Raw genomic sequence first — 26841 nt, 5'->3', positions numbered from 1 at the left:
GACTCATTGACTCTTGAAATTGCACATCCTGAAAATATTAGTCTCTGAGGTGCTTCTGGACTCAAATCTAGCTTTCCTACTGCAGACCAACATGGCTGTCTTCTGTAATGATCCTCTTCCTTTAGAAACAAACCAACGAGATCTGTTCTGCCAAAGCCAAGAGGCAGTCATTGCTTTCTTTCACATCCTGGTTGCAGGAGCTACTTTTGAAGAGGCCAAGAGGCGTCACCTTTGCCTCTTCTGGGAGCACCTGTTCAGAAGCAGTTGTCTCTTTTGCAGGATGCTTGGCTTGGAACTTCACAGTATTTTGTGCAACTATGTGCATTTCGTGATGGCTGTTTTTGGACCTCTCCTTTGCAGATCTGTCTAATATCAGGATCTAGTACTAGGAAAGACCTCGTCATCTTTCCTTATGACTTCAGAGGGGGAACTGGGTCCCACAAACTGCTATCCTAGCTTCTCCATTGGCAGTGTGGGGAGGGGGATTAGCTACTGCAATCACAGTCACATGGCCCCTTGGACCAAGCAGAACAGGGATGAGAAGGTCTTGAGACCAAGAAGTAAAAAATTAAAGGGGAAGGGGAAATGGAAAAATTAGGTGAAGAGAGAGAGAAAAGAATGAGAAAAGTGTGAAAACGAGGGAGAGACATTAAGAAAGGTAAAAGGCTGTTTTATCATGCTGCAACTCCCTAATTACTGCTTTGCAATATCTGTCTGAACTGTGTGCAAGAGAAAGGTGGGACTGTTGGTGAAAAAGATCTGCAGGGTGGCAATTTTTGCTATGCCGAGGTTCCCCACACCCTAATGGCTGTAGCCAGAACTACAATTTAAAAATAAGAGGAAGACCTTGGGCATGAAGCACCTTCCAGCTGACTTCCTGAGCCTGCACCAGGGTGGGCCACAGCCCTGCACTCATACGTCTCTTGAGTTCTCATCATCACTATCTGATGATGGTTTGTCTGACTGCTCAGTGGCATCTTCCCATCAAGTGGCACCTGGGGCACATGCCATACCTGCCATGCCATAGATATGCCACTGCCAAAAGCTAGATTGCAGGCTGTCTGCATCAGTATTGTGTACCCCCCATAGCCATAGATCTCAATGGTGTGTGAGCTACTTCCTTATGGGTATGAGCACTGAAGTATCCTGGAGTGTTTAGCTTTCAATTTCACCTGCTTAAGAGACTAAGTTATAAAAATGAACTGTTGATAGCAATATTGGATAATTACATTTTAAAGTAAATACCTTAAAAGAAGAAATGCTTTCTTTGCTTCTAAATTGGGGCAGAGTAACAGAAAGGCTGTGTGAAACACTTTCCATAGATGGGGTTTGAGAGTGTTATCCTTGAGACTGTGGGGGGTGTTTAGACGTATGTCCCTGGGAAATGTTGAAGACTCTTGGCGAGAGAACACCGAAAAAGGCATAAATCTGGTAGTTACCAGTAGGGCTGTTTGCTGTTCTAATAATAATAATAATATATATTGTCCCTGTGGTGAAAGATGTCCTCAGCCAACTAACTGATTGTTTTTGCATCAGTTAGAATGGAGAGAAAAAGGTTTTCTCATCCACTGAAGGCATTATTTTAGGTGAGCAAACCAGGAGGTTTATGTTATTACCACTTAGGACAACAAAAGTTGCCTTGCTTTTCTCATAGGAATAGAAAAAGACCAGTGGCAGACAAAACCTGAACTTCTGGTATTCACTTGAAAACCATGGTTGGCTGTTACCAACTAAAATTAGTGCACAAATGTCAGAAATGTTCATGGCTTTTTGAGCTTACAATTTCCATACTTTCCATCTATGTGCATATATGTAATTATTTTCCATTTGAGGCTATACTTTGTGGATCTTATGAAGTGGGTTGTCTCTCTCAAAGTTTACAATAAGTGTGTCAAAAATTTTCCTTGCTTTCCAGTGTTTTAGTATGCACAAAACTTACCTATCAGGTTTGTAAAGCTTATTTTAACTAGAAAAGGAAAACATTTTTGTTTTTCATTTTTGAGAACTTAAAAGGTGTTAATGCACATTTCTGCCCAGAATATTTGTTCAAAAAATGAAGGCGGATCGTACAATTTTTAATGAAGGCACTCTGGTTTGCACAGTGGCATTGTTTTTAAGAGACCAGGCAGCACAGAATGTTTGGTTTGCTGAGCTTGCCTCCTATATTTCTGAGGCTGCAAGTGATTCTGCTGTTCACAATTTGCACTGCACCAGATGAAAAGATCTGAGGCCAAATTGTTGGCAGGCTTCGTTGTGTGACCAGGGTAGCACCACAAGATTTAAAGATGTCTGTCTGTATGGGGCTTTTTGGCATCGTTAGTAATTCCAATTTATCTGCTTGTCACTTTGAGGTGTTGAACATAATAACCCACTGCCATGTGAGGCTTGCTGAGGGTTACAGTGTTATCTGTTTTGTTTTTATTTAAATCCTCTTTCAGTATCCTTAAACATCTTTCCCCCCAGAATCAATCAAGACTTGCACCTGTTTATTTTCTTAGAAAAAAACAAACTTAAAAAGAATCTGTGGCTTTTATGCATTAGATAAGTCAAACAATTATTAATTCTGGTTTTGATTAAAAGAGAAGTTTAGACATTTGGTCCTAGTCCAGAATTCTGGATGTGATGATGGATTCTCACATTTATTTCAGAAAAAGAAGTGAATTCCTGTACGCAGAATGACTTTCCCCAGCTGAAAAAAACTGGGGTAGTCCTTGAGGGACAGGAAGATCTACATGCAAGTGTATGAGATAAATTAGCCATGTTACTGAAGCTGACAATTGTCTGGCTTGCTCCAAAAATGTAGCGCTTGGCTGCATTATGAATGGATTGCTGCTCCCCACAGATGTTCTTCGCCAAGTTGGCACATTGAACCAGATTCTGCAGGTGTGTGGTCCATGTTCAGCTACCTGATACCCAGAGGCAGCTGTCAGTAATCAATCATAAAAGGGCCTCATTTATGTTTGATACAACTTGAATCTAATCAAACTACAGTTCCTAAGAAGAGTAAAAGGAGATGAGAACTCCCAGGAAGTGAGAGGGGTCCTCCCCACCTTCTACCGGTTCAATGAGAAAGCTGTTGAATAACCAGCCAGTACTGAATTGCGTTTAGAATTTATACACCATTAAAGGAACAGGGTTTGTGACCTTATTTATTAGTATTTTTCATCACATGGGTTTAAACAAACTTTAAAAAAATAGACTTTAAAGAAATAAATGTTAAACTTTAAGAAATAATGGTGTTGTTGTAAGCCAGTATTCAGAGCCACTGGTTGTGCTGTTTGTCATTGTGTTTGTATCAAAGGTTTGCCTAGGCTGTCAAGTATCAAGCATTCATTATACAGTCTAAGACCATCAGAAAATAACATATAATGGTAAAAGGTAAAGGTATCCCCTGTGCAAGCACCGAGTCATGTCTGACCCTTGGGGTGACGCCCTCCAGCGTTTTCATGGCAGACTCAATACGGGGAGGTTTGCCAGTGCCTTCCCCAGTCATTACCACTTACCCCCCAGCAAGCTGGGTACTCATTTTACCGACCTCGGAAGGATGGAAGGCTGAGTCAACCTTGAGCCGGCTGCTGGGATTGAACTCCCAGCCTCATGGGCAGAGCTATATATAGGCTATTATGTAGCATGTAGCATGGAACTGAGCATTTATGAGGCATCCTAGAGTGGAAAAGACTGGGGCTGACCTTTCAGGACAATGCAAGGCTTTATGTTTGTAGTTTGATTACAGTGGGAACGTACTGACTTGCTCCGTTTGCAGTTCCCGGCTCTGGCTACAGCTGTGTTGATGTGATGCCCATTCTGTTTACCTGCTTCTGGGTGACTTGGATGCAAACTGTTGGGTAAACTTACTTTAACACATTTGCGTTGGGTTAAATGAGATTTCATTTTCTCAATTCCTTGTTTATGGCAACCACACACCATCTCTGTTTGCAGAATTTGTGTTGGAGATCTCTTTGATATAGGGAGATTAATTGATAAGAGGAACTATAGCAGCAGCATTTGGATGTGGGGACATTCCGGTCAGTGGAGGAAGTAGTGATCATCTGAGGTTTAAAGGTCAAGGACAGCAGGGCATTCCGGTAATAAATGGCTACACAGTGCTTGTTACAATTGACCACAGACCACTGTTGAGGCTCTTGTAGCTGGCAATTGGTTTTCTGACTTATACCTACCAAGTAAGGGTCAATCATAATCATAGCAATGGATGGTTATTTATCTTCCATGAGAAACTCATGGTTTCATTCAGTACTCATAGGAGGTGTGCAGTCAGGTGTATCCAAGCCGAAAAAATATACGGAAAATATCTTACTGGCTATACAGAATAGCTGGTGGTGGCTGCTGAGAGACTTTCCAGTTTATCTCCTCTAGGGCCTTTTCCTGTATTTCGCTGTGGTTTTCAGGGCAACAGGGGAAAAGGGGAAGAGGCATCCCTGCAGCCCAATGGCAAAAGTACCTTAAGAGGATCTGACCTATTTTGGATTGACGATCAGAACCCTTGGGCTTATATCATCTGGGGCCACTTTTGGTCCCAAAGCTGGAACAGCAGAGTTAGGATTGAGAGAACTAGAGAAGTTTATGCCACCATCTTATGGTGGATTTTATTGATTTTATACTTGTAAACCTCCATGTGACGGCTATTGTCAAGAGTGGCGGTATAGAAATTGGAACCTAAATAAATAAAGCCAATCAATTGCATTGCAGGCTTGTAATTTGCAAGGCTTTTGGTTTCAGATTGAAGTCACACTGAGTAATGACCTTGCTTTCCCCTCCCATTTCCCAAGGAACAGGAGGGAGGTGGGGAGGAGCAGTGGCAATTTGGCAAATGGATTTTAGGTTAGGCGGAACACTATTCCTTTTAACAGAAGCATCTTCTTCTTCTTTTGAAGTTCTTCTGTGCATGGGCAAAGAGCATAAAAACAAGGGTCTGGCTGAGCTGGGCTCTGTTGCTGAGAGACGTCTGGAGAGTGTGGCCTGGCTGTGGCTTCAGCTGCTGGTCTGTGCCTGAGTCCCCTTGTCTGAGAGACTCTCTGCTGTGGGCTTCAGATCAGAGACCTGCCTGGAGAAGAGTGAGGACAGTGACTGGTTTGACTGAATAGCAGTTATTATTTATGTTAAACTGTATAATTTACATTCAAATGCATCCATATTTGCCCCAGGCAAAGTTGCAGTGATACGTGGTTTGCTGGCAAGGTGGTTTGATTTCATTCATTCATTTATTATTATTTCCTTTAAATAATATTTTGTCTCCACCTCCAAATGCTTTCTTCAAGAGCTTTAACATGTCTTAGGGGCCTACTAGCCTGTGATGGACTGGACACATTGGCCCTAGATAGTACCGTCAATGCACTCCTGGAGGTGAGCGGGTACTTATTTATGCATGGTAATCTTACCCTTCCGAGGCTGGAAGCATTCACAAACAGAAAGGAATCTGAACGGGGTGCTCATTTTTTCAGGATGAAATTGGCCTTTTCTTCTGTAGGCAGTTATATGTAACTATATCACAAAACTCCATTTCACTTGAACCTGAGCTCCAGGAAATTTGAAGCTTCTTCCTGTATCACAGGATTGACTGAACATTCTGCCACTCCCAAGAATACCAGCTGTATTCAAAGCATAGATAATGAATGCCATATGAGATAAAATCACTGCGTGGCTCTCTGCCACATCTACCTGGGATATGGATTCCCCATTGACCTTTCCTTGTTTCTCTGCCAAGTGTGCACTGGTTGAGTGTCAAGGCCCCCAGTACCATGGTTGTTTTCTGGTACAGATAGAACTATGATGCTGGTGCACCATGCATTTTATATTAGTTGAACTGTGGAGCACCAGAGTGAATAACGCTTTGCTGATTTTTAAAGTTCTGAATAATGTAAACTGTGGCTATAATTTATTCGCTTTATCGTCTTGGATTTGAGGCTTCTAACAATGTGGCAATCAGGTCATAAGGACAGAGCTGAACTAGCAAGAGTAACACCAGGATGAAAAAGCACCCAAGATTGAAAAACACAGAATTTAAAAATACAGGGAATTTGAATGAACACAGCCAAATCTGCTGAAACTATTTACCTTCCACCAAATGCTGCCAACAATGAGAATTTCTTAGATGCCTTCCTAATGTTAACAGGTAGAGGCTTTTTTCTATATCCGCTTTGTGAGGCTATTTCAAAGGACTGGACTTATCATGGCAAAGCCATGGAAAAATCTAGCTATAACCCTATGGTTGTAGTAAAGTTTCTAGAAACCCTTTTCTAGACTTTAATCCTGATAGGCAACTGCACTTCCATACCACCCACTTTTTGGGACCTTATCTTCTGATTTACTGTTTTTTTATCTTATGCAAGCTGGTTTCAGATTCTTGAGTGGCAAGACAATAAATTAATGTTATACTATACTGCACACATATAACCAAGTTTCTGGGCTGGAAGAAGAATTGGAATTAGGTATGAGAATATGCTCTTTTATTGTTTGTAAATGTATGATTATGCAAGAGTTAACAGAGCTTAGAGAAGTGATCTCCAAGAAAAATATTAAGCAGGCACATGGTGTTCTTTCCTTCAGACTTTGGTGCTTAAAAAAAAAAAGGAAAAAAAGGAGGGGAGCAGAGAGAACCGCAATCATCTGTTGTCCTAGGACCAGACCTTTTCCCCTTCTCAAATTAAAAGCAACTCTTTGGCAGGATGGCATAAAGAAGCCCTTTATCCAGAGATTTCATCACATTTTTGCCTGTTGGTCTGGCCTTCATTTAAGGCTCATACTTTTAAAAAGGCTGTGAAACGTATGTGAAATAAGTTTTGGAAGATTTCTAGTATATTCTAGAAACAACATCTTTAGCATATAATGTTCAAACATTTGTAACATTGGCATTCCACTCTGGCCTGTTGAGTTCTGCCATGGATATTGTAGGTACAATGCAGACTTTTCAGTTGCTTGGGGTTGGCAATGGGCTGCGTTAGAATTATTCCAGTGAACATTCCAGATATTATTCCAGAGTGAATTCCAGATACTATTCCCTGTTAGTCTCTGGCTGCAAAAGCAGACAGTCCTGAGAACCTTGGCAAGGCTAGGTAATGTTTTTATGGGCTAGAGCCTACTTAAATATACATATGAATTGCTATATAAGACCGTTTCCGCACTGGAGGTTTCATGTCAGGCTGCAGGCTGGAGTTCTAGTCATGGCAGGTTGCCCCACCTTTTTCTGCACCCACATGGGGGAGCATTTGGCCCATGGTGCACCTCATCCACCCCTGATTTGTGCTCCTGCACAGGAGCTGGGGCAGTGAAGTTTCCAGTGCATAAACGGTCTAAGAGTTGCAATCCAGATCCATGTACTTGAGGACAAAGGTAGTGGAGCAAAAGACTGTAAAACACAGGATGTCATAGAAGGCCTGTGGCCATTTTATACATAGCTCAAATGAATACAGGATACCATGAGAGTGATCCATTTATGGCAGTGACCACTGGAGGTCTTCTAATGGCATGTATGTTGTTGTAAAGAACAGAATTTGCTGATAAATTCTCACCCAGCAGTTTTGGTGTTTGAGTCTGATTCACAAGTTTATTTTATGGAAATGTGTAAATGTTCTAACATTTTGGACATTAGTGTTTTGGGACACAGAAGAAATAGCTATTACAAGAACATACATCATTGTGTATGATAAGCATATGGAAAAAATAGCCATTTTTTCTACCATAAAATTTGTGGACTTCTATGATTCTATGTACATTTTAAAAATTCATATTTTAAACCAACAGCAGTTTTTCTTAGTCAGTGCAGCCAACCTTGGCCCTAGCCTGAAAGCATGCTGAGAGCATTACGCAGCCCTAGTAGAGTATGCCAGGACTGGTTTACATCATGGTTCATTAATCTGGGAATTGCTAATCTTGTCTCATAGAAGCAAAGATTGACAAGGACTGGTCCAGACCTGAAAACTACCTAGTCCAAGCTTCTGCCCCAAGGCATGATCCTTCACACATTTAACCACACCCATACAACGCCCTAAACCTCACAGATGTCTTTAGTATTTGCTTAATTTGTAACCTGCCTTCACCCTATACAGGTCTTCAGGCCACTGCACGGGTATCATAAGCAGCGACATGTTGATTTATATTGTGCAACAAGCAGAGTAAGAAAAAGCAAGATGCTTGCTGTTGGACAGACCTGCACACTGCAGGTTCTTAGGCAATTTGCTGCTAATAGTACCCATGCTTTGAGCAGCGTTTTTTGTGTGTGTGTGTGTGTGTGGGGGGGGGGGATGTTGTTACCTATAATAGAAGAATAACTGCATAGAATTCATAAATTATGTTAATGAATAAGCTAGCCTTTTATTATCATTGTTGGGAAGAGAAACCATACAGGCGATGTGTAGTCTTGTCAGTCTCTTAAATCCTGGAACCAAAATTGATCTAGTGAAAACGTTTAATGAGAGGTGGTGTTAAATAGTGTGGCATTTTCCACTGCTGGGAGACTTATGGTATGTTCACTATACCTCATTATTTACAGAGATATACATTGATCACAAAGGAACAGGTTGTTAGCCTTGAAGAAGTTTCAGACCTCCCCCTCAAATGGTATTCAGGCTTCAAGAAACCTCAAAAGTGGTGCGATCGTACGGATTATGGTTGGGAAGCATAGTTGTTTACATGCCCACGCAGGGCCCCTCTCTCCTTCCCACCCCCTGTAGGCCCATCATTGGTCATATCACTCAATAAATGTTTAACAAATTTAAATATATATCTATAGATATAGATATAGATATAGATATAGATATAAAATTAATTATCTCTCACTCATTCGGGAAAGCCTTCCAGGGCTGCCAAGAAACCCCATTGAGCCACAAAACCCTGGCTGAGAAAGCCTGCTCTGTGGTCAGACTCAAACAGTTAAATAGTTTCCTTTAGCAACCAGCTATCAAAGGGTGAATGAAGTTTGAGTTCAGTGTAGGGATGCCAGTCCCCAGATGGAACCTGGAGATATCTTGGAATTATAGTTCATCTCCAGACTAAAGAGATCAGTTCCCCTGGAGAAAATGGCTGCTTTGGAAGGTGGACTCTATAGCATTATACTCCACTGTGGTCCCTCTCTGCCCCAAATCCTGCCCACTCCTGGCTCCATCCCCAACGTTTCCAGGTATTTCCCAACTCAGAGCTGGCAACCCTAATCCACTGGCACCTTTGAGACCAACAAAGTTTTATTCACGATATAAGCTTTTGTGTGCAAGCACACCTGAAGAGCTCTGAGGCCTCTATATAATGTTTATTTTAATTTAATTTGATTTTCAGTTTTTTTAGACTGCCGCTCCCGGAACAACTGGCTTGTTGCGGCTTAAAAGGTAAAGGTAAAGGTATCCCCTGTGTAAGCACCGAGTCATGTCTGACCCTTGGGGTGACGCCCTCCAGCGTTTTCATGGCAGACTCAATACGGGGTGGTTTGCCAGTGCCTTCCCCAGTCATTACCGTTTACCCCCCAGCAAGCTGGGTACTCATTTTACCGACCTCGGAAGGATGGAAGGCTGAGTCAACCTTGAGCCGGCTGCTGGGATCGAACTCCCAGCCTCATGGGCAAAGCTTTCAGACGGCTGCCTTACCACTCTGCGCCACAAGAGGCTCTTACATAAATCTAAAATCCCATAAAACAGTAAAATATCTAGATCAGTGTTTTTTTTTTAATAACCTTGCTGTGATTACACAGATTTATCTTTTTTAGGGCCTAAGATAAAAATCTGGGATTTTATCCTCAATGCGGTTTGAGCTTTATAAAACAAATCACTCTTCCCCCACTGGAGCTTACCTGAAGATATTGCAAGTGGCATGGGAGTGGCTCCTTAAAATGCTGAATATCCCCCTTTGCTCCCAAAAGTTCTGAATCTCCCCCCTCCCAATGTTTAGCTCATTCTCCAGGGTCTCAGTGCCCCCACTTAAGAATCTCTGCTCTGTATTGTTGTTTATCTAAATAGCGTTTTAGTGTATCAAGGTTGACTTTTAAAAACAGACCTCTGGTTCTTGCACAATAAATAGAGAACCAACTGAGACAGTAAAAAGAATACTAATGGTGGAATTAAGGCATTTATTTAGAGCTTGCTAAATATGATTAGTGCAAATTTACCCGGTCATTATACAATGCCATTATTTGAATTGTATCTCAGTGATTCTGTTCCAGCAAACGTGTCATTCATCTGTCACAAACAATGTGAGTTGAGGAATCATTTGATTTGTTATGCAGAAGTGGCTCACTAATTGGAAAATAATAGATGTGGAACAGAGGAATGTTAACAAGCTCCAGTGTCGTCACCATCATCCAAAACAGATCCCCTTATCTATCCCCCTTTTATGAAGAGTGCAAAAATTCACCCTGGGCAGGTGGGGCGGGGGGCTGCCAGTGGAGTTTGCTCAAGAAACAGCAGATGTGTCTAGTTTTGCTTCGGCTTTTGTGCAGCCCTGTTCAGTCTGTAAACAACCCCAAACATCCCTGAAGTTTGTGTAGTGTAACAGTGGGGGAGGGATAATGAGTTTCTGCTGAATACTAATTGCCGACAAGTTGTTCAGGGAGACTGTGTAAGAATGGGCGACTTGTTGTACATTAGTCACTAGCTCCTTTGTGCATTGCGAGGGGGGCAGGCTGAGTCTGTCAAGGTGCCAGCCTTACAAAAATCCTTATGGTTCAGTGTCAATCTCAGAGGCTGCTTGAGCCAAAAATAATAGATTTCAGGGTATGCATTTTGTGGCTTATCCTTCCTTATAATGAAGGGGCATGCACGCGTGTGTTGTGCATTTCCCCTTTTAATTTTGGAAAGATAAGAGCTGCCTGTTGCTTCGTTGACAAAGCACTCAGGGTGGGCACTACTATCAATTCTGGATGAAATTCTAACCTTTAGAAATACGGAGGAACATTTTTTTTAGCTTTTCTCTGTAGTATTCTTGGTACTTTCTGTAGCTTGAAACCCTTAATTTTTTATATCTCAAGGCATGCACAAATTAACCTTTATAAAACCTGGAGTCTGGCGAGACAAAAACGCCCTCCTTCTCCAACAAGTCAGATCATTCTTCATTTACATTGAAAATGAAAAGGTGAGTTAATGATTCATTGGCTCGCCATGACCTTTCCAATAATGGCAGGCCAGGATGCAGCAGTCGCGCTCTTGGGGGTTCATCATATTTTAACTTGCTTAATATTTGCAGCCTGATGATTTGCCCACATGCTCTGATGCTTGCAGAGCCCAAGCTTGTCCTGCCCTCTCCCTCTCCTGGGTTTAGTGGGCAATTTGATCCTGCCTTGTTCAGTCTTTTTGTTTTCTAACACTTGACTTGCTGCTGGGAACAACAACAACAGCACCATTCTGAAGAGCCACTGTCTGCTCCTGTTTGTTGAACACAGACAATGGACTCAGACTCTGATTTGCCTTTTAATTACTCTTGGCCTTCCTTGCCTAAAATGAAGATTCGAAAAAGGACATCCAGACCAAAAGGTAGACAAAAACTTCCCTGCTTTATGTTATTTCTGAATCTTCTCTTTGTTCATTCTGTTGTTGTTCATGTTCAGCTGGACAGAAACAGGTTTGCACCCCCGTCTATCTAAGCCTTTTCTGTACCTAAGTGCAAACAGCTTGGGAAAAAACACCCTTTTACACTATGAACTTATGAATGATCTTTGATTTTTAAAAGGGCGACTACAGGTAGTTCTTGAACTTCCAAAATTCTGATAGTTCCTATCCAAAGGGCATTTAGTAGGAAGTAACTCCTCATGGTTTCACCAGAATGTAAAGTGAACCAGAATATAAAGATTTCATTGGCAAAGATTGTGGTGGATATCCTCAGAAAAAAATGTGTGAATGAGTATTGCAGGTAGATATTTATTTATGGCATAGTTACAGACGGGAAGCATATCATAATATAAAGTATGTAGGAAAGTTGGTATGCCAACGATTATGCAGACAATTGGGCAATTCCCAATAAATACATTCCCAATAAATACCAATCCAGGTAGATATGATTTGTTGAAAGGGATATGACTTTATGATCTGCATATAAGAGGTGTTGGAGACAGAAGGAGCCTGCCTCATTTGCAGCTCATTCTCCAGGGTCTAAATGGCCCCAGTTAAGAATATCTGCTCTGTATTGTTGTTTATCTAAATAGCGTTATAGTGTATCAAGATGCCAAGTTGAAATGGTTTAACCGAATGCTTGCTTCCTTATTGTGGGAAAAAACCCTCCATAACGGCAAAATTCAGATCCTTGTTGTTATGGCAGCCACTAGTTCTGTGTGAAGATAATGTCATGGAAGGATATGAATGTAATTCATGGTTCCAATAACAGGAGTATCTCAGTGGGGCATGTTTTACAACGAACACAGAAAAATGTGTAGTATCTCCAAATCTTGAATGTGGTTTTGAATATTAACAGTCTGTCCACAGCTGCATCCACACATCATAAACAAATGAGAATGACCTTGGGCACATGTGCTACTGCCCTCCCCTCCTCTGACTCTATATTAACACACGAAGCTGCCTCATGAAGAGTCAGATCATTGACCAATCAGTGTCAGCACTATGTACTCTGACTACCAGTGTGTCTCCAGGATCCCTGGTAGATGTCTTCCACATTCACCTACATTGACCACTACTTGGTTTGGAACCAAACATACTGTGTTGATTTGTAAAAATTGGGCAGTGTGATAAATGGTGTTTGGTCATGATTAAACTGTGGTGAAGAATTTCATCATTAACAAGCCATAGTTTGTGGTATCTGAGTGTCAGCAGTGTGTCAGCATTCTCTTGTATATGTGGGAAAAGTGGAAAGTTGCTTAGTGGCATTTACAAAATTCATCTGGGATTGTCCATATCTATATGTAAATAGTGGCATCCATCAGATCTGAGATATTTATGGTAACGTAATATACTATAATCAGTGGAGATGTGAGTCCTTCAGAGGATGCCGACTAATTGCAGAAATTACAGGTTTAAAAATGGGTTGACAAATCTGAGATAAATGCATAAATGAAAGTTTATGAACAAGTGTATAGAAGCTCTTTAAAGAAGCACTACATGAAGGTCATGTTAGTCAGTGGCTCCCTTTCAATTGATTGTGTTTGAATTTACCAATAGATGGTCAAGGGAACAGTTTGCCTCAGCCATGTTGGTCATTGCTAGATTGTCTATTCTAGGGTATAAGATGCAAAGGGAAAAAATTTGTAAAAAAATTAGAGGAGGAAAAGTAGTGCCATGTTTTGGGAGCTGGTAGAAAGCTGGACGGGTGCTTCTGCTTTCAGAATGATGGTGGACATCTGAAACAGTTTGTGACATGGTTGTTTCCATGTTTGTGCAGCAGCTGTTCAGAAATAAAGCTGTATACACCTGTAAAGCATTGTGAGGATCCAAGATTCTTTGGCTCCTGGGCTCCTGCATCCTGTGTCTTCCAAGAGGAATCCACAAGAAGGGCAAGTCATTGGGCAGGCAGTCAGCAAATGCTGGAAGCTTGCTCTTCTGTCCTCCAGCCTGGGGCCTGCCCTTAGACAACACCAACTGTCCATTACCTTTCATTTATGTGAAGTCTCCCCATTTTGAGTCACAATGAATCATAGAATCATAGAGTTGGAAGGGACCTCATGGGTCATCTAGTCCAACCCTCTGCACTGTGCAGGACACTCACAACCCTATCGCTCATCCACTGTAACCTGCCACCCCCTTAAGCCTTCACAGAATCAGCCTCTCCGTCAGACGGCTATCCAGCCTCTGTTTAAAAATTTTCAAAGATGGAGAACCCACCACCTAAGTGTAAAACTTTACATTTGTCCCTATAGAACTTCATTTTATTCAGTTTAGCCCACTTCTCGAGCCTATCAAGATCATCCTGTATTCTGATTCTGTCTTTGCTTGTGTTTGCCACCTCTCCCAGTTTAGTATCATCTGGAAATGTAATAAGTATTCCCTCTAAACCAGGGGTAGTCAAACTGCGGCCCTCCAGATGTCCATGGACTACAATTCCCAGGAGCCCCTGCCAGCATCTGGAGGGCCGCAGTTTGACTACCGCTGCTCTAAACCCTCATCCAATGTGGATACTGCTGATGAGGAAACACCTTTAAAAAGCTTTTAAATGTAGAATTTGATTTCTGTGTAATGATAATTTAAAATTAGAATCTGTTCTTGCACAGAATCTACTACTCCTTCAGTGAAAATCTAGTTTGCGATGATGTGTGAATATAAGCACCTGGACAATTTGGAATTTATTTCCTACCTCATTCTTATAATCCTGGTTCAAGGGGAAAATACACCCAGTTTGCCCAGGTGTCTGCATTCTAGCATTTCTACAGCATTGAGAACGTTCAGAGTAGTTCGCATTCAATGTCTCAGTAATGTTTTGGTTGCTGATCCTGGTTCTCATAGATAGCTGAACATATTATTTTTATGAAAATTTACACCTTACAAGAGTAAATACAGTGGGATGGATGTGTATCAGACCTGTTCTCTAGTTGTTGTTATTGTTAGGTGCGAAGTCATGACCGACCCATCGTGACCCTATGGACAATGATCCTCCAGGCCTTCCTGTCCTTTACCATTCCCTGGAGTCCATTTAAGTTCACATCCAGCCACTTCTTTCTCTGTCGTCCCCTTCTTCTTTTGCCCTCAATCACTCCCAGCATTAGGCTCTTCTCCAGGGAGTCCTTCCTTCTCATGAGGTGGCCAAAGTATTTGAGTTATTTGGGGCTTTCTCTAGTAGCCTTGTGTGATTGTGATGAGACATGCATAAGCGGAAGATTTTTTTTAAAGATATGTCTTTAATCCAGTTGAGCAAATAAAGACACAGATGACTTTGGCAACCTATCCAAGCTCATAAATTTTATCCAATGTGTTTACTATTGTGACTGTTTCCCCCTTTTAGTTTCATAGCTTTAATTCTTTGAGTTATATATTAACCCATGTTCAGATTGCTGGAGGGAATTCTGGTAACCTATTCGAAAACTATTTACTATTTTGCCCAGGAGAGTATTAGTCATTTTCCTCTCTGGCCTTTAATTTGTTAATTTTTTTGTTTACTACTGAAAACTCAAGTATCTTTCATTTGGAAAGAACAGGTTATTTATTTTATTTTATTTAAAGTATGTTTATGCTTTCTTTTCATTCAATTTAGGGCCTTCAAGATGATGGAAAAAAATTAAACAATTTTTAAAACAAATTTAAAACAACTTTAAAACTAAATATGTTCATGCACACATAAAACAAAACAACAACTAAACAAAATTGTAAACAGGGAGGAGGGTCAGTCCAGGGCCACCAAAAAACTCAGAAATGTCTTTACTTGCTGGTAGAAAGCAATGCAAGAAGAGGAGGAAATGCCATAGTTTTGGTGCTGTAACCTAGAAGGTCCCTATTTCAGTTGCTATCCATTCAACATCAGATGATGGGAACACCTGAAGCAGGGCCCCCATACGACCATAGTGGGTAGTTTCATATGGGAGCAGGCGGTTCTTATGGTATGCTGGTAATACCATATAGGGCTTTAAAGGTCCATACCAGCACCTTGGATTGGGCCTGGAAGCAAATCGACAGCCAGTGTTGGCTGAACTGATTTGGTTCCTATGACCAACTCCACTCAACATTCTGGCAGCAGCATTCTGTACCCTTCAGTTTGTGTTTCCATATGAATGCTACACTACAGGTTAATTCAGTCGTCAGTCTGAGCAAACAAATGCTATCACCACAGTGGTATACTGCTGAACTTCTTTTTTAAAAAGAAGTTTCTTTGATGTACATCAGGTTAGCATGTTTTTGAACTATAAGTAACATTGTTTAGGAATTAGTCTGACAAAGAGTGCTTGCACTCGAAAGCTCACGCCCTGAATAAACCTTTGTTGGTCTTAAAGGTGCAACTGGACTCTGATTTTATTGTTTAGGAATATTTGTATTATTATACTAGAGATAACAATTGGAATTGTTATTAGAGCATGAAAATCGATATAGCTGCAGTTGCTGAATTCTCTTTTCCCAGCATGACAACACCCTAGCGTGCACAGCATAATGTTGCCCTCAGAGGATCTGAGTTAGGAAGCCCCACATGTTCATTGGGGACTGTAGGATGCCGAAAACTCCTTCTGACCTTATGACATAATCTTATGGGCGTAGAGTTTTATTCAGAAATGTATGAATGGAACCGCAAAGTGACTTAGTGGAGTTCCACTTGTGCAAGCAATAGTGCTAGATATATTGCAGAATGTGTTGATCCCTTTCCTTAATAATTTCACTAAATCCAGCCTTGCACAAGTTGAAATACAATAAGTGTAACTCAATGGAAGCTGTCAGCACAATCTTTTAAGTACATTTCTGCTTGTGTAAAGGTTCCAACATACATTGAAATCTTCCTCTAGAGCAGGGGTAGTCAAACTGTGGCCCTCTAGATGTCCATGGACTACAATTCCCATGAGCCCCTGGCAGTGCTGGCTTGGGAATTGTAGTCCATGGACTACATGGGAATTGTAGTCCATGGACATCTGGAGGGCTGCAGTTTGACTACCCCTGCTCTAGACCCAACCTATGAATTGTCATTCTGGATCTTACTGAAGTTCATCTGAACCAGTATCCTACCTTGAATGGTAGGTACCTGGATGCCCCAAGGTAATATATGACGTGTGTGTGGGGGAAAATAAATTTAAAGTACTTTTGGGGGTTTTTATTTTTACTTCTGTGATTGCAAATATTTGTGTTTAATGAGCCAGTAAACAGACTAAATACGTTTTGAGTGAAATGTGGCTCATACCATTGACTTCACTGGAATCTAGATAAAGTACAGTCTGTGAGTCATTTTTTGTGGCAGAGTCAACCTGAAAGGAATTCATGGAACTGTAGGAATGTGATTTATAACCTGTCCATTAGCCATATGACATTTTAAAAGTTGCATCGGATCTTTCTGGTAGGAATAAATAACTGACACAGTCAATGTGTAATTAATTGTTTTTCTCTCTTGCGAGTCTGGTGAAGTCCTGAAATACTTTTCCTTTGACGAAATAAGTTATTCTATGCACTTAAGGGGAGAATGAGCTACTACTTGGGGAGGAGCTGCAGGTGTTTTAGAAAGACTCAGATATTGCTGTTGGTTGTTTAGTTGCTGATGGAATTTTCAGTGCCTTCAGATTTGGAAAGGAACCAATAGAAAACATAGGTTTCTGGTGACATTCCAAGTGTTCGGTTACCTAACAATACTATTTTATTAACAGAGACTTTCAGCTTTGTTCTCAAAACTCTACTGGTCAAGCCCCTTCCATTTCAGGGGAATTTCTGTTGTTGCAGCAGCTTGAAGATCAGGCTGACATAAAAATGTACACCGTCCCAGCTAATCTCAGTGCTGGTACATGTTTCCCTTCTTGAACAGTGTGCAGCCACACCTTATGTAACAAAGGAGAGGGGAGGAAGAAACTGAGATGTATGCTGGCTTGTGCACATCAGGTTTAGTGTTGGCTTCATATAACCTCTGAATTAGGGTTGCCAGCTCTGGTTGGGAAATACCTGGAGATTTTGGGGGTGAAGCCTGGAGAAGATAGGATTTAGGAAGGGGAGGGATGACCTCAGCATATGCCACAGAGTCCAACTTCCAAAGCAGCCATTTTCTCCAGGGAAATTGATCTCTGTGGTATGGAGATCAATTATAAAACTGGAAGCTCTCTAGGGCTCACCTGGAGGTTGGCAACACTGGGGTTAGGACTGGCTTATGTATGTCACAACGCGCATGCTCCTTTTCACCAATACTTGCCTCATACAACCTTTATAAACTTGAAAAAGCATTCTGACTGCTTAGGAGCTACAAATGCATTTTCTTTTGCTGCATTTAAGAGTGGAAAATGGTTCTTACAGTCTTTCCTAAATCGACATTTATATTTGTATTTCTGTGCAGACAATATCATTTTCTAGCATGATAAACAAAATCTGATACATCTGTATAAAATAAACAAAATATTGATTTCAAAAATATTGTGTTCTTAAAAAATTATAAAACCACTAACAGCAGTAGATTAACATCGTTAATCTTCTTGTTATGTTGGTCACAATGGAGTTAATAAGCCATCACATATCAAGAACGGCAATAAATCAAACTGGAAGCCAACAGTGAGATGCTGGGACCTCAGTCTGTGCAGTTTTCCTTCTGGAACTGACTTAAGGGGTAAATAGTCTTATCGTTCAGATTACTCCCCCAAATAAGGGTGGGCAGAGAAAAACACCCGTCCCAGCACCACTCACTTTGCAGTTGTCAGGAAATAAACTTGGTTGAGAAGTTAAAATACTGTCCTGCATTGAAGGGCATTTTTGGTGCCTCACCACAGGATATCATGAGAAATGTCCATTTGTTATTCAGGCTAATTGCAGTATTCACTTGACAACTTGAAGGTATGTGTGAGGTGACCCAGGTGAAGGGACACATCGCAGTGCTTTCCATGACAAATATGGAAGCCACTCATTGTTGATCCCTGGTTGTCTTTTATCAGGGGGAGAGTCTAAAATTTGCAAATGGATATTTTTCTGCTTACCAGAATCTAAAAAAAATTGTTACCTTGTCTGCGAGTATTGCTGTTTTGAGATCATCGAGCTCACTATTAGAAGGGTTGATTTTGACTTTTAGCATTACAAATGGTCCACTCTTCAATATTTTCTACATGCAACAAATCCCAATATTTTTGTACTAAGTTCTGTAACTATATGCATTCTATTTGACTATACTACTAGATACCAATAAAAGAATTAAAGGGGGGAAATAGATTCCTGCACAATCCCATTCACAGACCTAGAATCTGACATCTGATTAGTGGACAGCTTCGCGTAACCCGGTTGGCAAAAGCACTTTTAAGTCCCATGGATCTCAGTGGGAAGATTGGACCATGTATTTAAATTTCTCTATTTTGAAATAAGTCAGGCAGATCAAGCCCTTCATTCTTACAGTGAGCTGTTCAATTGTTCATTTCATGATGTAGGAAGATATATTTGACACACTTGTATGGAAAACATGATTTTGTATATTCTATTATATATTATTATTAATTATTTAGATTTATTACCTGCTGTTAAAAAAGAATTGTCTTGTGGTGGGTTACAATGCAAAAATATAAAAAGATAAAACCCCTAGAAGTTTAAATGATTAAATGATTAACCCCCCCAGAATACTCCATATTCCATTCCAGTGGCGAGAAAATAAAATAATAGAAACCAGCCTCCTCCCTCTCCCCCCGCCCCCAGTATTGGTTAACAAATAAAAAGTGGGTATACACTTTGGTGTGCAAATCCTGCTGCTCCCATAGGCAGAATCTTCATACTTTTGAAGATGTGGATGGGGCTATGGGCTAGTCAATGTCAGGTGTGAAATCCAAGAAATAATAATTTTTCAGTGCTGAATTTGAATTCAGAAATTTGGCATAATATTTATTTGGTTTAGCTGACTCTTGAGTGAGCTCATGGAGAAATATATTTAGTAGGCTGAAGAAGGGCAATGAAACTATCAGCAGCAGGTATAGATCAGACATTGCTGACCCAACAAGAGTCTGATATTTCCTGTATTTGGAAAAGCTTTCCGGTTATTTGCAAATTTGGATATTTTTCTCCAATAAATATTGGAATAATAAGAGTTGAGTCAGAAAGTTTACAGGTAGTCTATTGTGCAACTCCCCTTTAATCTTTCAGTGGATATTAACGGGAAGAACTGGCTGCTTGGTCCAGATCTACCTCCACCGAAAATAATGACCCTTTAAAGGCTAAAAAGCTGATATTTTGGGGACCAGCTGGGGATTGTGGGCTGTTCTTTTTTTTTGTTCTCTCCCCAACTTTTGCTGCTTTTGGAGAGGGGAAGGAAGTTGCAACATTATAGTTTCATATTAGGAAAGTCAGGAAGGGCAATATTAGGAATATTGTTCAGATTTCTGGAACAATAATAGTGCTCACAAGTTTAACAACAATGATAATGCCCGTCTGGCTTTCTGATTTGAAATTAAAACACTAATTTTCAAGTGTGCACTTCTTATAGTTAGCTGCGACATACTTTACCTCTCTTTTTGTATCTGTTATATTAACTATGTTCACCTCAATCTCCATTCTGAAATGTACCAGAATCAAAATAAACGGCCAAGACAATAACGGCTTCCAAGTATTTTCGTCACCACTTGGCTTAGTCATCAAAGTTTTTGTGTGTGATGCAAAACCCTGGATCTAGGCACAAAAACTTGGCCAGAGTGTCAGAGTAGATCCTGGAAGCAGCCTTTATCCAAAGAGCTTCTCTTGCACAGACCAGGAAAAACAGTATGCCAGGAATATTACAAGCAGGCCATGGTGGTGGTAATCAGTGTCTGTAGTTCTCTTGGAAGGAGTCTGGTTCTCAGGAAGCTGACAAGATTTGGATTAAATTCTTCAGTGTTTAATCCTGTTCGTTATGGTTCACTTACCTGGCGAATTTTAACATGAAGTAAAAGAAATCTAGGGAACTCATGTGTTAATTCCCTATGTATTTCTCTCAAAGAAATCAAGATGGTTGGCACAAAGGCATATAAAGTAGCCAATGTAATAATATACAAGAAAGACAAATCAAAGAAATTAATTCAAAAGAATTTTCTGCGAAATATCTGGAAGAAGTTTCTGACAGAGCGGTTCCTCAGTGGAACAGGCTTCTTCGGGAGGTGGTGGGTTCTTCTTAGGATGTTATTAAGCAGAAGCTAGATAGACAACTGACAGAAATGCTGATTTTATGAACTCAGGCCGATTGTGAGTGGGTGGGCAGGAAGGGATGTGTCAGTATTTGTCTTTTGTGGTCCTTCCTTGAGCCACCTTGAGCCAGAGATGCCCCATTGTGCAAATACTGGCAGTATATGTTCCCTGGCAATGGACAACTTATGATCCGAACAACTCATCCTGCTGAGGGTGTCAGCCTAGTATCCTCTGAGCCGGCTATATGGATAGCCTGCAATGAGCTCCCAAGGGTAATTGCCAATTCCCAAATGGTTATAGCTTCCTGGCATAGAGAGAGCAACACAGTTCATCCTGGCACTTACCTTACAGTTGTTGACCAAACAGGACCATGATGGATAAGTTGTACTCCTGCAGCCACCAGGAGAGTTGTCAGTCATGTAGTGTGGGAGTAGAGAACTGCCTCTGTGAGTTTATAGTGGGATTAAACCTTCTGATAAATAAATTATGTGGGGCACACATTTTAAGGTGTACATGCGGGACTGTGGCCATTGTCAGGAATCAGGCTGAGCCCAGCCGGTGGAGTCCCAAGTGAAAGCGCATCAAGAATCCAACAGTCGGTTGCAAATTCCAAAGTAGAGCTTTATTAGGCAAAGTCCACAGTTAGCTAAGCATGCCAAGATCTTCCTAAGCAAAGATCTTGATAATAACAAAGTACAAGTGAAACGGGTGGGGTAGATATAGGGTGCACCAAATAGAGGAGGGGTGCTCAGGGGATTTGGCGGGAGAGTGGGTAGAAGTGACAAAAGGGGTCCTGTTCTCAGGCTACCAGATGGCCAGGTGCCTTATCGGGGAGATGGCACATTGTTGAGATTTGGCTGTCTCCGCAAGGACACTTACAGTGAGATTGATACAGTTGTTGGGGCTCCTCGCCCGCTGGGAAAAGGAAGGGAGGAAACATCTCAGAGGACAGGTTTATTGCTTTATGGCCTTGGGCTGCCTCGGCCGGAGGAAGCCTGAGAAAGTGGGAATATGCAAGAGCAGTCGGGAACAGGATGGCATGAACCAGGGGGGTCATGACACTCGCCTCCCCTTAAGGACCCTCCCCGCTCCTCGCCCTCAGGCTCCGGCAGCTACGGGGGAAGGGCCCGGCTTATCAGGGAAGCGGGAGTGGAATTTGCGGAGGAGAATTGGGGCAGCGACGTCCTCCGCGTCCACCCATTCGTTGTCGGAGTCAGGGAAGCCTTTCCAGGAGACTAAATATTGCAATTGCTTGCGGAAGAAGCGGGAATCGACTACATCGGATAATTCATAGTGTGTTTCTTCCCCCACCATGACGGGGGGTGGTGGACGGGATTGGGGGTGCCACTTATCGGGCGGAGGAGCCTTTTTGACCAAGCTGACGTGAAAGACCGGGTGAACCTTACGGTAGTTCTTTGGGAGTTCCACTCGCACGGTGACCTCATTCAGCACCTGGATCACCTTAAAGGGGCCCACGAACTGATAACTCAGCTTTTTACACGGCCGCCTATTTTTGAGGTGTTTGGTGGAGATGTACACCTCGTCCCCCACCGCATACGCGGGGGGGCTCTGGCGTTTGCGGTCAGCCCACCGCTTGAAGTCAGCCTTGGCTTTTTTCAGGGATTCTGTTACCTCCCCCCAGGCCTCCCGCACCCGGGTCGCCCACTCGTCCACCCCCGGCGGGGAGGCGGTGGGATCTCCCGGTGGCTTCACGAGAGTGGGGAAGGGGGGCGAGGCGTAGCCATGAACCACTTCGAAGGGTGCTTTCCCAGTGCTCGAGTGCGGGGCGTTGTTGTAGGCATACTCCGCGAGGGGCAGAAGGGAAACCCAATCGTCCTGGTGGTAGTTCAGGAAGCAGCGAAGATACTGTTCGAGCACCTGGTTAACCCTCTCAGTTTGACCGTTTGTGGCGGGGTGATACGCGGAGCTCAGCCCCCTAGATACTCCCGCCAGGTCCATCAGGGCCCCCCAGAATTTGGCAACGAACTGTGCCCCCCGGTCGCTAATCACCTTACGGGGGAAACCATGTAGACGCACCACGTGGGTGATGAACAACTCTGCCAGGCGCTGCGCAGTGGGCAATCCCGGGCAGGGAACGAAGTGGGCCTGCTTCGAGAATTGGTCCACCACCACCCAAATCACCGTTTTCCCCTGGCTGGGGGGTAAGTCGGTGATGAAGTCCATGGAGATGATCTCCCAGGGGCGGTCGGGGATTTCCAGGGGTTTTAGGAGGCCCTGGGGTTTCCCCACCCCCCGCTTGTGCGCGAGGCACACCGGACAGCCCGCGACGTATTTCCCCACGTCACGGCGGGCCCCCGGCCACCAAAATTGGCGGCGAAGCAGCCCCCAAGTTTTCAGGAAGCAAAGTGCCCCGCAGCCTTGCTGTCGTGACACAATTCTAAGATCATTTTGCGCATCGAGGCGGGGACATACAGGCGATCCCCTTTGTACCAGACCCCCTCGTGGGCACGAAGCTGCGAGCGGAGGTTGGCGAGTTGCGGGTCCGGACCCAGGGCCGAGCGGAATTCCGACAGGGGAACCGAAAGTGGCACCGTGGGGGGAGGCCCCGAGGGGTCCGGAGGGGGGCCCTGGGCCGGGCCTTGGTCTGGCTGCGGGTTTGAGCCAAGAGCCCCAATTGTTTGGGGGTAAAGACCGTGTCCACCCGGGAGGGGCGGTGTTCCCCCGGGAACCTGCGGGAGAGGGCGTCCGCCATAAAATTCTTGCGTCCCGGAATGTGGACGAGGGTGAAATCGAATCGGGAAAAGAAGTCCGCCCACCGAATTTGCTTCGCGTTGAGCGTGCGTGGCTTCCGTAGGGCCTCGAGGTTTTTGTGATCGGTCCAGACCTCGAAGGGGATGGGGGAACCCTCTAGGAAGTGCCGCCAGGTGGACAGGGCGGTTTTGACCGCCGCTGCCTCCTTTTCCCAAATGGGCCAGTTCCGCTCGGCGGGGGAAAACTTGCGGGAGAGGTAGGCACAGGGCCGGAGCTTGCCCCCCTCCCCCCTCTGGAGGAGAACTCCCCCGACAGCCTCGTTGGAGGCATCGACTTGCACCACGAAGGGCTTGTCGATCTCGGGGTGGGCCAGGATGGGTTCGGAAGTGAACAAGTGTCAGGAAGAGCAGTCGGGAACAGGATGGCATGAACCAGGGGGGTCATGACACTCGCCTCCCCTTAAGGACCCTCCCCGCTCCTCGCCCTCATTCCGCTCGGCCCTGGGTCCGCTCGGCCCTGGGTCCGGACCCGCAACTCGCCAACCTCCGCTCGCAACTTCGATGGGAACGTGGATGATCAGGTGTTGTCGGCCCCCGTCCGGGGACTGTTCCACGATGTCCAACCCTGAGTCCTCCGGGGCTGCCGCGGCCATGGGAAGCGAGGCGCACCAACGGATGGATTAACAGGGAGAAGTGGTTATTATCAATTTGTCAGGAATCAGGCTGAGCCCAGCCGGTGGAGTCCCAAGTGAAAGCGCATCAAGAATCCAACAGTCGGTTGCAAATTCCAAAGTAGAGCTTTATTAGGCAAAGTCCACAGTTAGCTAAGCATGCCAAGATCTTCCTAAGCAAAGATCTTGATAATAACAAAGTACAAGTGAAACGGGTGGGGTAGATATAGGGTGCACCAAATAGAGGAGGGGTGCTCAGGGGATTTGGCGGGAGAGTGGGTAGAAGTGACAAAAGGGGTCCTGTTCTCAGGCTACCAGATGGCCAGGTGCCTTATCGGGGAGATGGCACATTGTTGAGATTTGGCTGTCTCCGCAAGGACACTTACAGTGAGATTGATACAGTTGTTGGGGCTCCTCGCCCGCTGGGAAAAGGAAGGGAGGAAACATCTCAGAGGACAGGTTTATTGCTTTATGGCCTTGGGCTGCCTCGGCCGGAGGAAGCCTGAGAAAGTGGGAATATGCAAGAGCAGTCGGGAACAGGATGGCATGAACCAGGGGGGTCATGACAGCCATGAGAATTGTGACTTGTGAATTGACTAGTAAGATGAAGAGAGCCCTTGTATGTAATGCTCTGTCCTTGGACAGGAAAGCTGTCCCCATGATAGGGTGCCGATAAACATGGCCTGCTTGGCTGGTTGTAAGCTTGAATTTACCCAAATTAACATGTAACCTCAGGTATCTAAGTATGTTAAGGATTATGGAGACATGGTCCTGCAGAAGCTCCTAAGATAGGGTGGTAATTAGCCAGTCATCAAGACATGGGTAGACAGAACATCCTTGGGATCTAAAATATGCCATGCACTTGGTATACCTGTGGCCAGTCTAAAAGGGAATACAGTGTACTCATCTAATCAGAAGGGGACTTTTTGCTCTAAAGCAGGCTCTTTAGACATCTGTTGCTGCCGCCCCAAGTATATAGGTCTATAAGAGGTCTTATTCTTCCTCTGAATGTCCTGCTTGCAGCAGGAAAGTATGCACATAAAAGGATCTTATTTTCCAATTTTTCCTCAGTTAGATGTAAGGCATTGCCAATTTTATTATGAGAATGAATAAAGGAATAACAATGCAATAAATATTTTTCCTGTAATTTTTTAAATTCCAGGTCAGCAGCAGTCCCCATTTCATGCTTTTAAGAAATGTTCCAGTCCTGCCACCTTCTTTGCTGCATCCAGGCTGTCTGCAATGCTGAATGGAAGTGATGAAGTGTATGCAAACCGCATGGTAGTAGATCAGGTGAGATTCTCAAAAGTGTGCATATTGAAGGCTAGTGTGTTGGTGTCTGCGACTGAAGTATGCTACAATGTTCTTATTTATTTCTTTATTTTTATAATTTAATTTATACCCCGCCACTCTCGTAACTGGCTCGTGGTAGTTAACAGTAGATAAATCCCCATAACAAAATCTCCCTAAAAGAACAAAACTCCAAATTTTATTTTGTGTGTATATGTAGGAAAAGATTGTGACTTTTTGTCGCTGGATGGTAGTGTCCTTCTGCTTGATGCACTGCTTCTTTGGATCGCAGTTGTACGTTTTGGTGTCCTAGGGTTAGGCTGTTTGTTGCATTCTTCCAGTGCTCTTACATTGCAGTGTGTTTGCACCATTCTATTTAAATTTGCATTTTTATTAAATTTGGGGGGATGAATAGGCTTTTCTTAATTCATTTTGAATCAATAAAACAAAATATTTTGCATGATGACACACACCACCGAGTTTGATGCTTGTTCTTCCCTGCATCCTGGGCTGTATTGTTGATGATACAGGGCTCTACCAAGGTTTGTCGTGGCAACTTTCATTCCTCATGATAGATCTACAAATTGAGTTTGGCTTCATTTCTATCTATTCCATATCTCTGGCATCTCTTGCTAACACATATTAATTTCACACTTTAGACTGAAGAAGCTGATGTCAACTACCCTAATGTAGGCCAACCTGCTTCTGAAACTTGCACAGACCAAGCAGAGTTGAACGAAGACCCAGAAGCACCTGCAGAATTGGACAGTGGAAATACATCACCCGTCATTCCATCTAACTTGTGCACAACAGGCTCTTTCATGCCACTCAAGGCACATGCATTTAGCCACCCAAGAAATCAACGCTATTCCATCGTGAAAAAACGAAGGTGTGGCATTAGTTTTCTCAGTATTGCTCTGAACCATTCATCCCCATTTCAACCCAGCTGGCTCAAAAAAGAGACAGCACAATGAACACACAAAAAGAACTCTGCTGGAAAATTATGCATTGGTTTAGTTTATTTGTATTCATTGTTTTTTAGCTTTCGAGTATGAAATGGAAGAAGTAAGGTAGTGCTGCCTCTGAAAGATATCAGTCTTCCAAGGATACTTGTATGGGTTTTGATTTCTTGAAGGGATAGATAACCAAAGTGAATTATTTCACATGATGATGGGGCAATTTTTTTTCCAAACCCAAAATTGCCTTTTGAAACTAATGGAGGGGCAGGGATTTGCAGGAGAGAATTAGTAAGTAGGAGAAGATTGCTCCTCCTTCCCCTTTCCTTCTGCAGCCATATGGATCTTTTCCATGCCTGGCTGGTTGACTCCTTTGCACAAATCCTATTGGCAAGACTGATCCAGCAATCTTGCATGAAGCTATGTAGACAGGAGCAAAAATGTTTGCCTCCTGGTAAAGTGATAACTGTTACTCTAAAGAGGGCCTCTGTCTTATTCATTTACTTTACAGGATTTATACCTGTCTTGCCAGATCAAAGTGGCA

The 26841-nt window shown here is 43.1% G+C and overlaps 1 protein-coding gene across 5 annotated transcripts in view; it reads left to right on the top strand.

Moving 5' to 3' along the window:
* Positions 1-26841, top strand: part of ARHGEF28 (Rho guanine nucleotide exchange factor 28) — a 160777-nt gene that overhangs the window by 68451 nt on the left and 65485 nt on the right. For 3 of the 5 annotated variants that reach the window (XM_077347418.1, XM_077347417.1, XM_077347419.1), the window contains 2 exons: positions 25214-25344; positions 26001-26230. In XM_077347418.1, the coding sequence (XP_077203533.1) occupies positions 25214-25344; positions 26001-26230 (361 nt within the window). Of the gene's footprint in view, positions 1-11159; positions 11469-25213; positions 25345-26000; positions 26231-26841 lie in introns of those variants that run through there. The other 2 variants (XM_077347421.1, XM_077347420.1) reach the window with 2 other exon arrangements.

This window comes from Paroedura picta, chromosome 7 (genome assembly GCF_049243985.1).
Source record: "Paroedura picta isolate Pp20150507F chromosome 7, Ppicta_v3.0, whole genome shotgun sequence".
In the NCBI taxonomy this organism is placed as follows: domain Eukaryota; kingdom Metazoa; phylum Chordata; class Lepidosauria; order Squamata; family Gekkonidae; genus Paroedura; species Paroedura picta.
The sequence above is the reverse complement of the archived record's forward strand: the minus strand, read 5'-3'. Positions and strand labels throughout refer to the sequence as shown.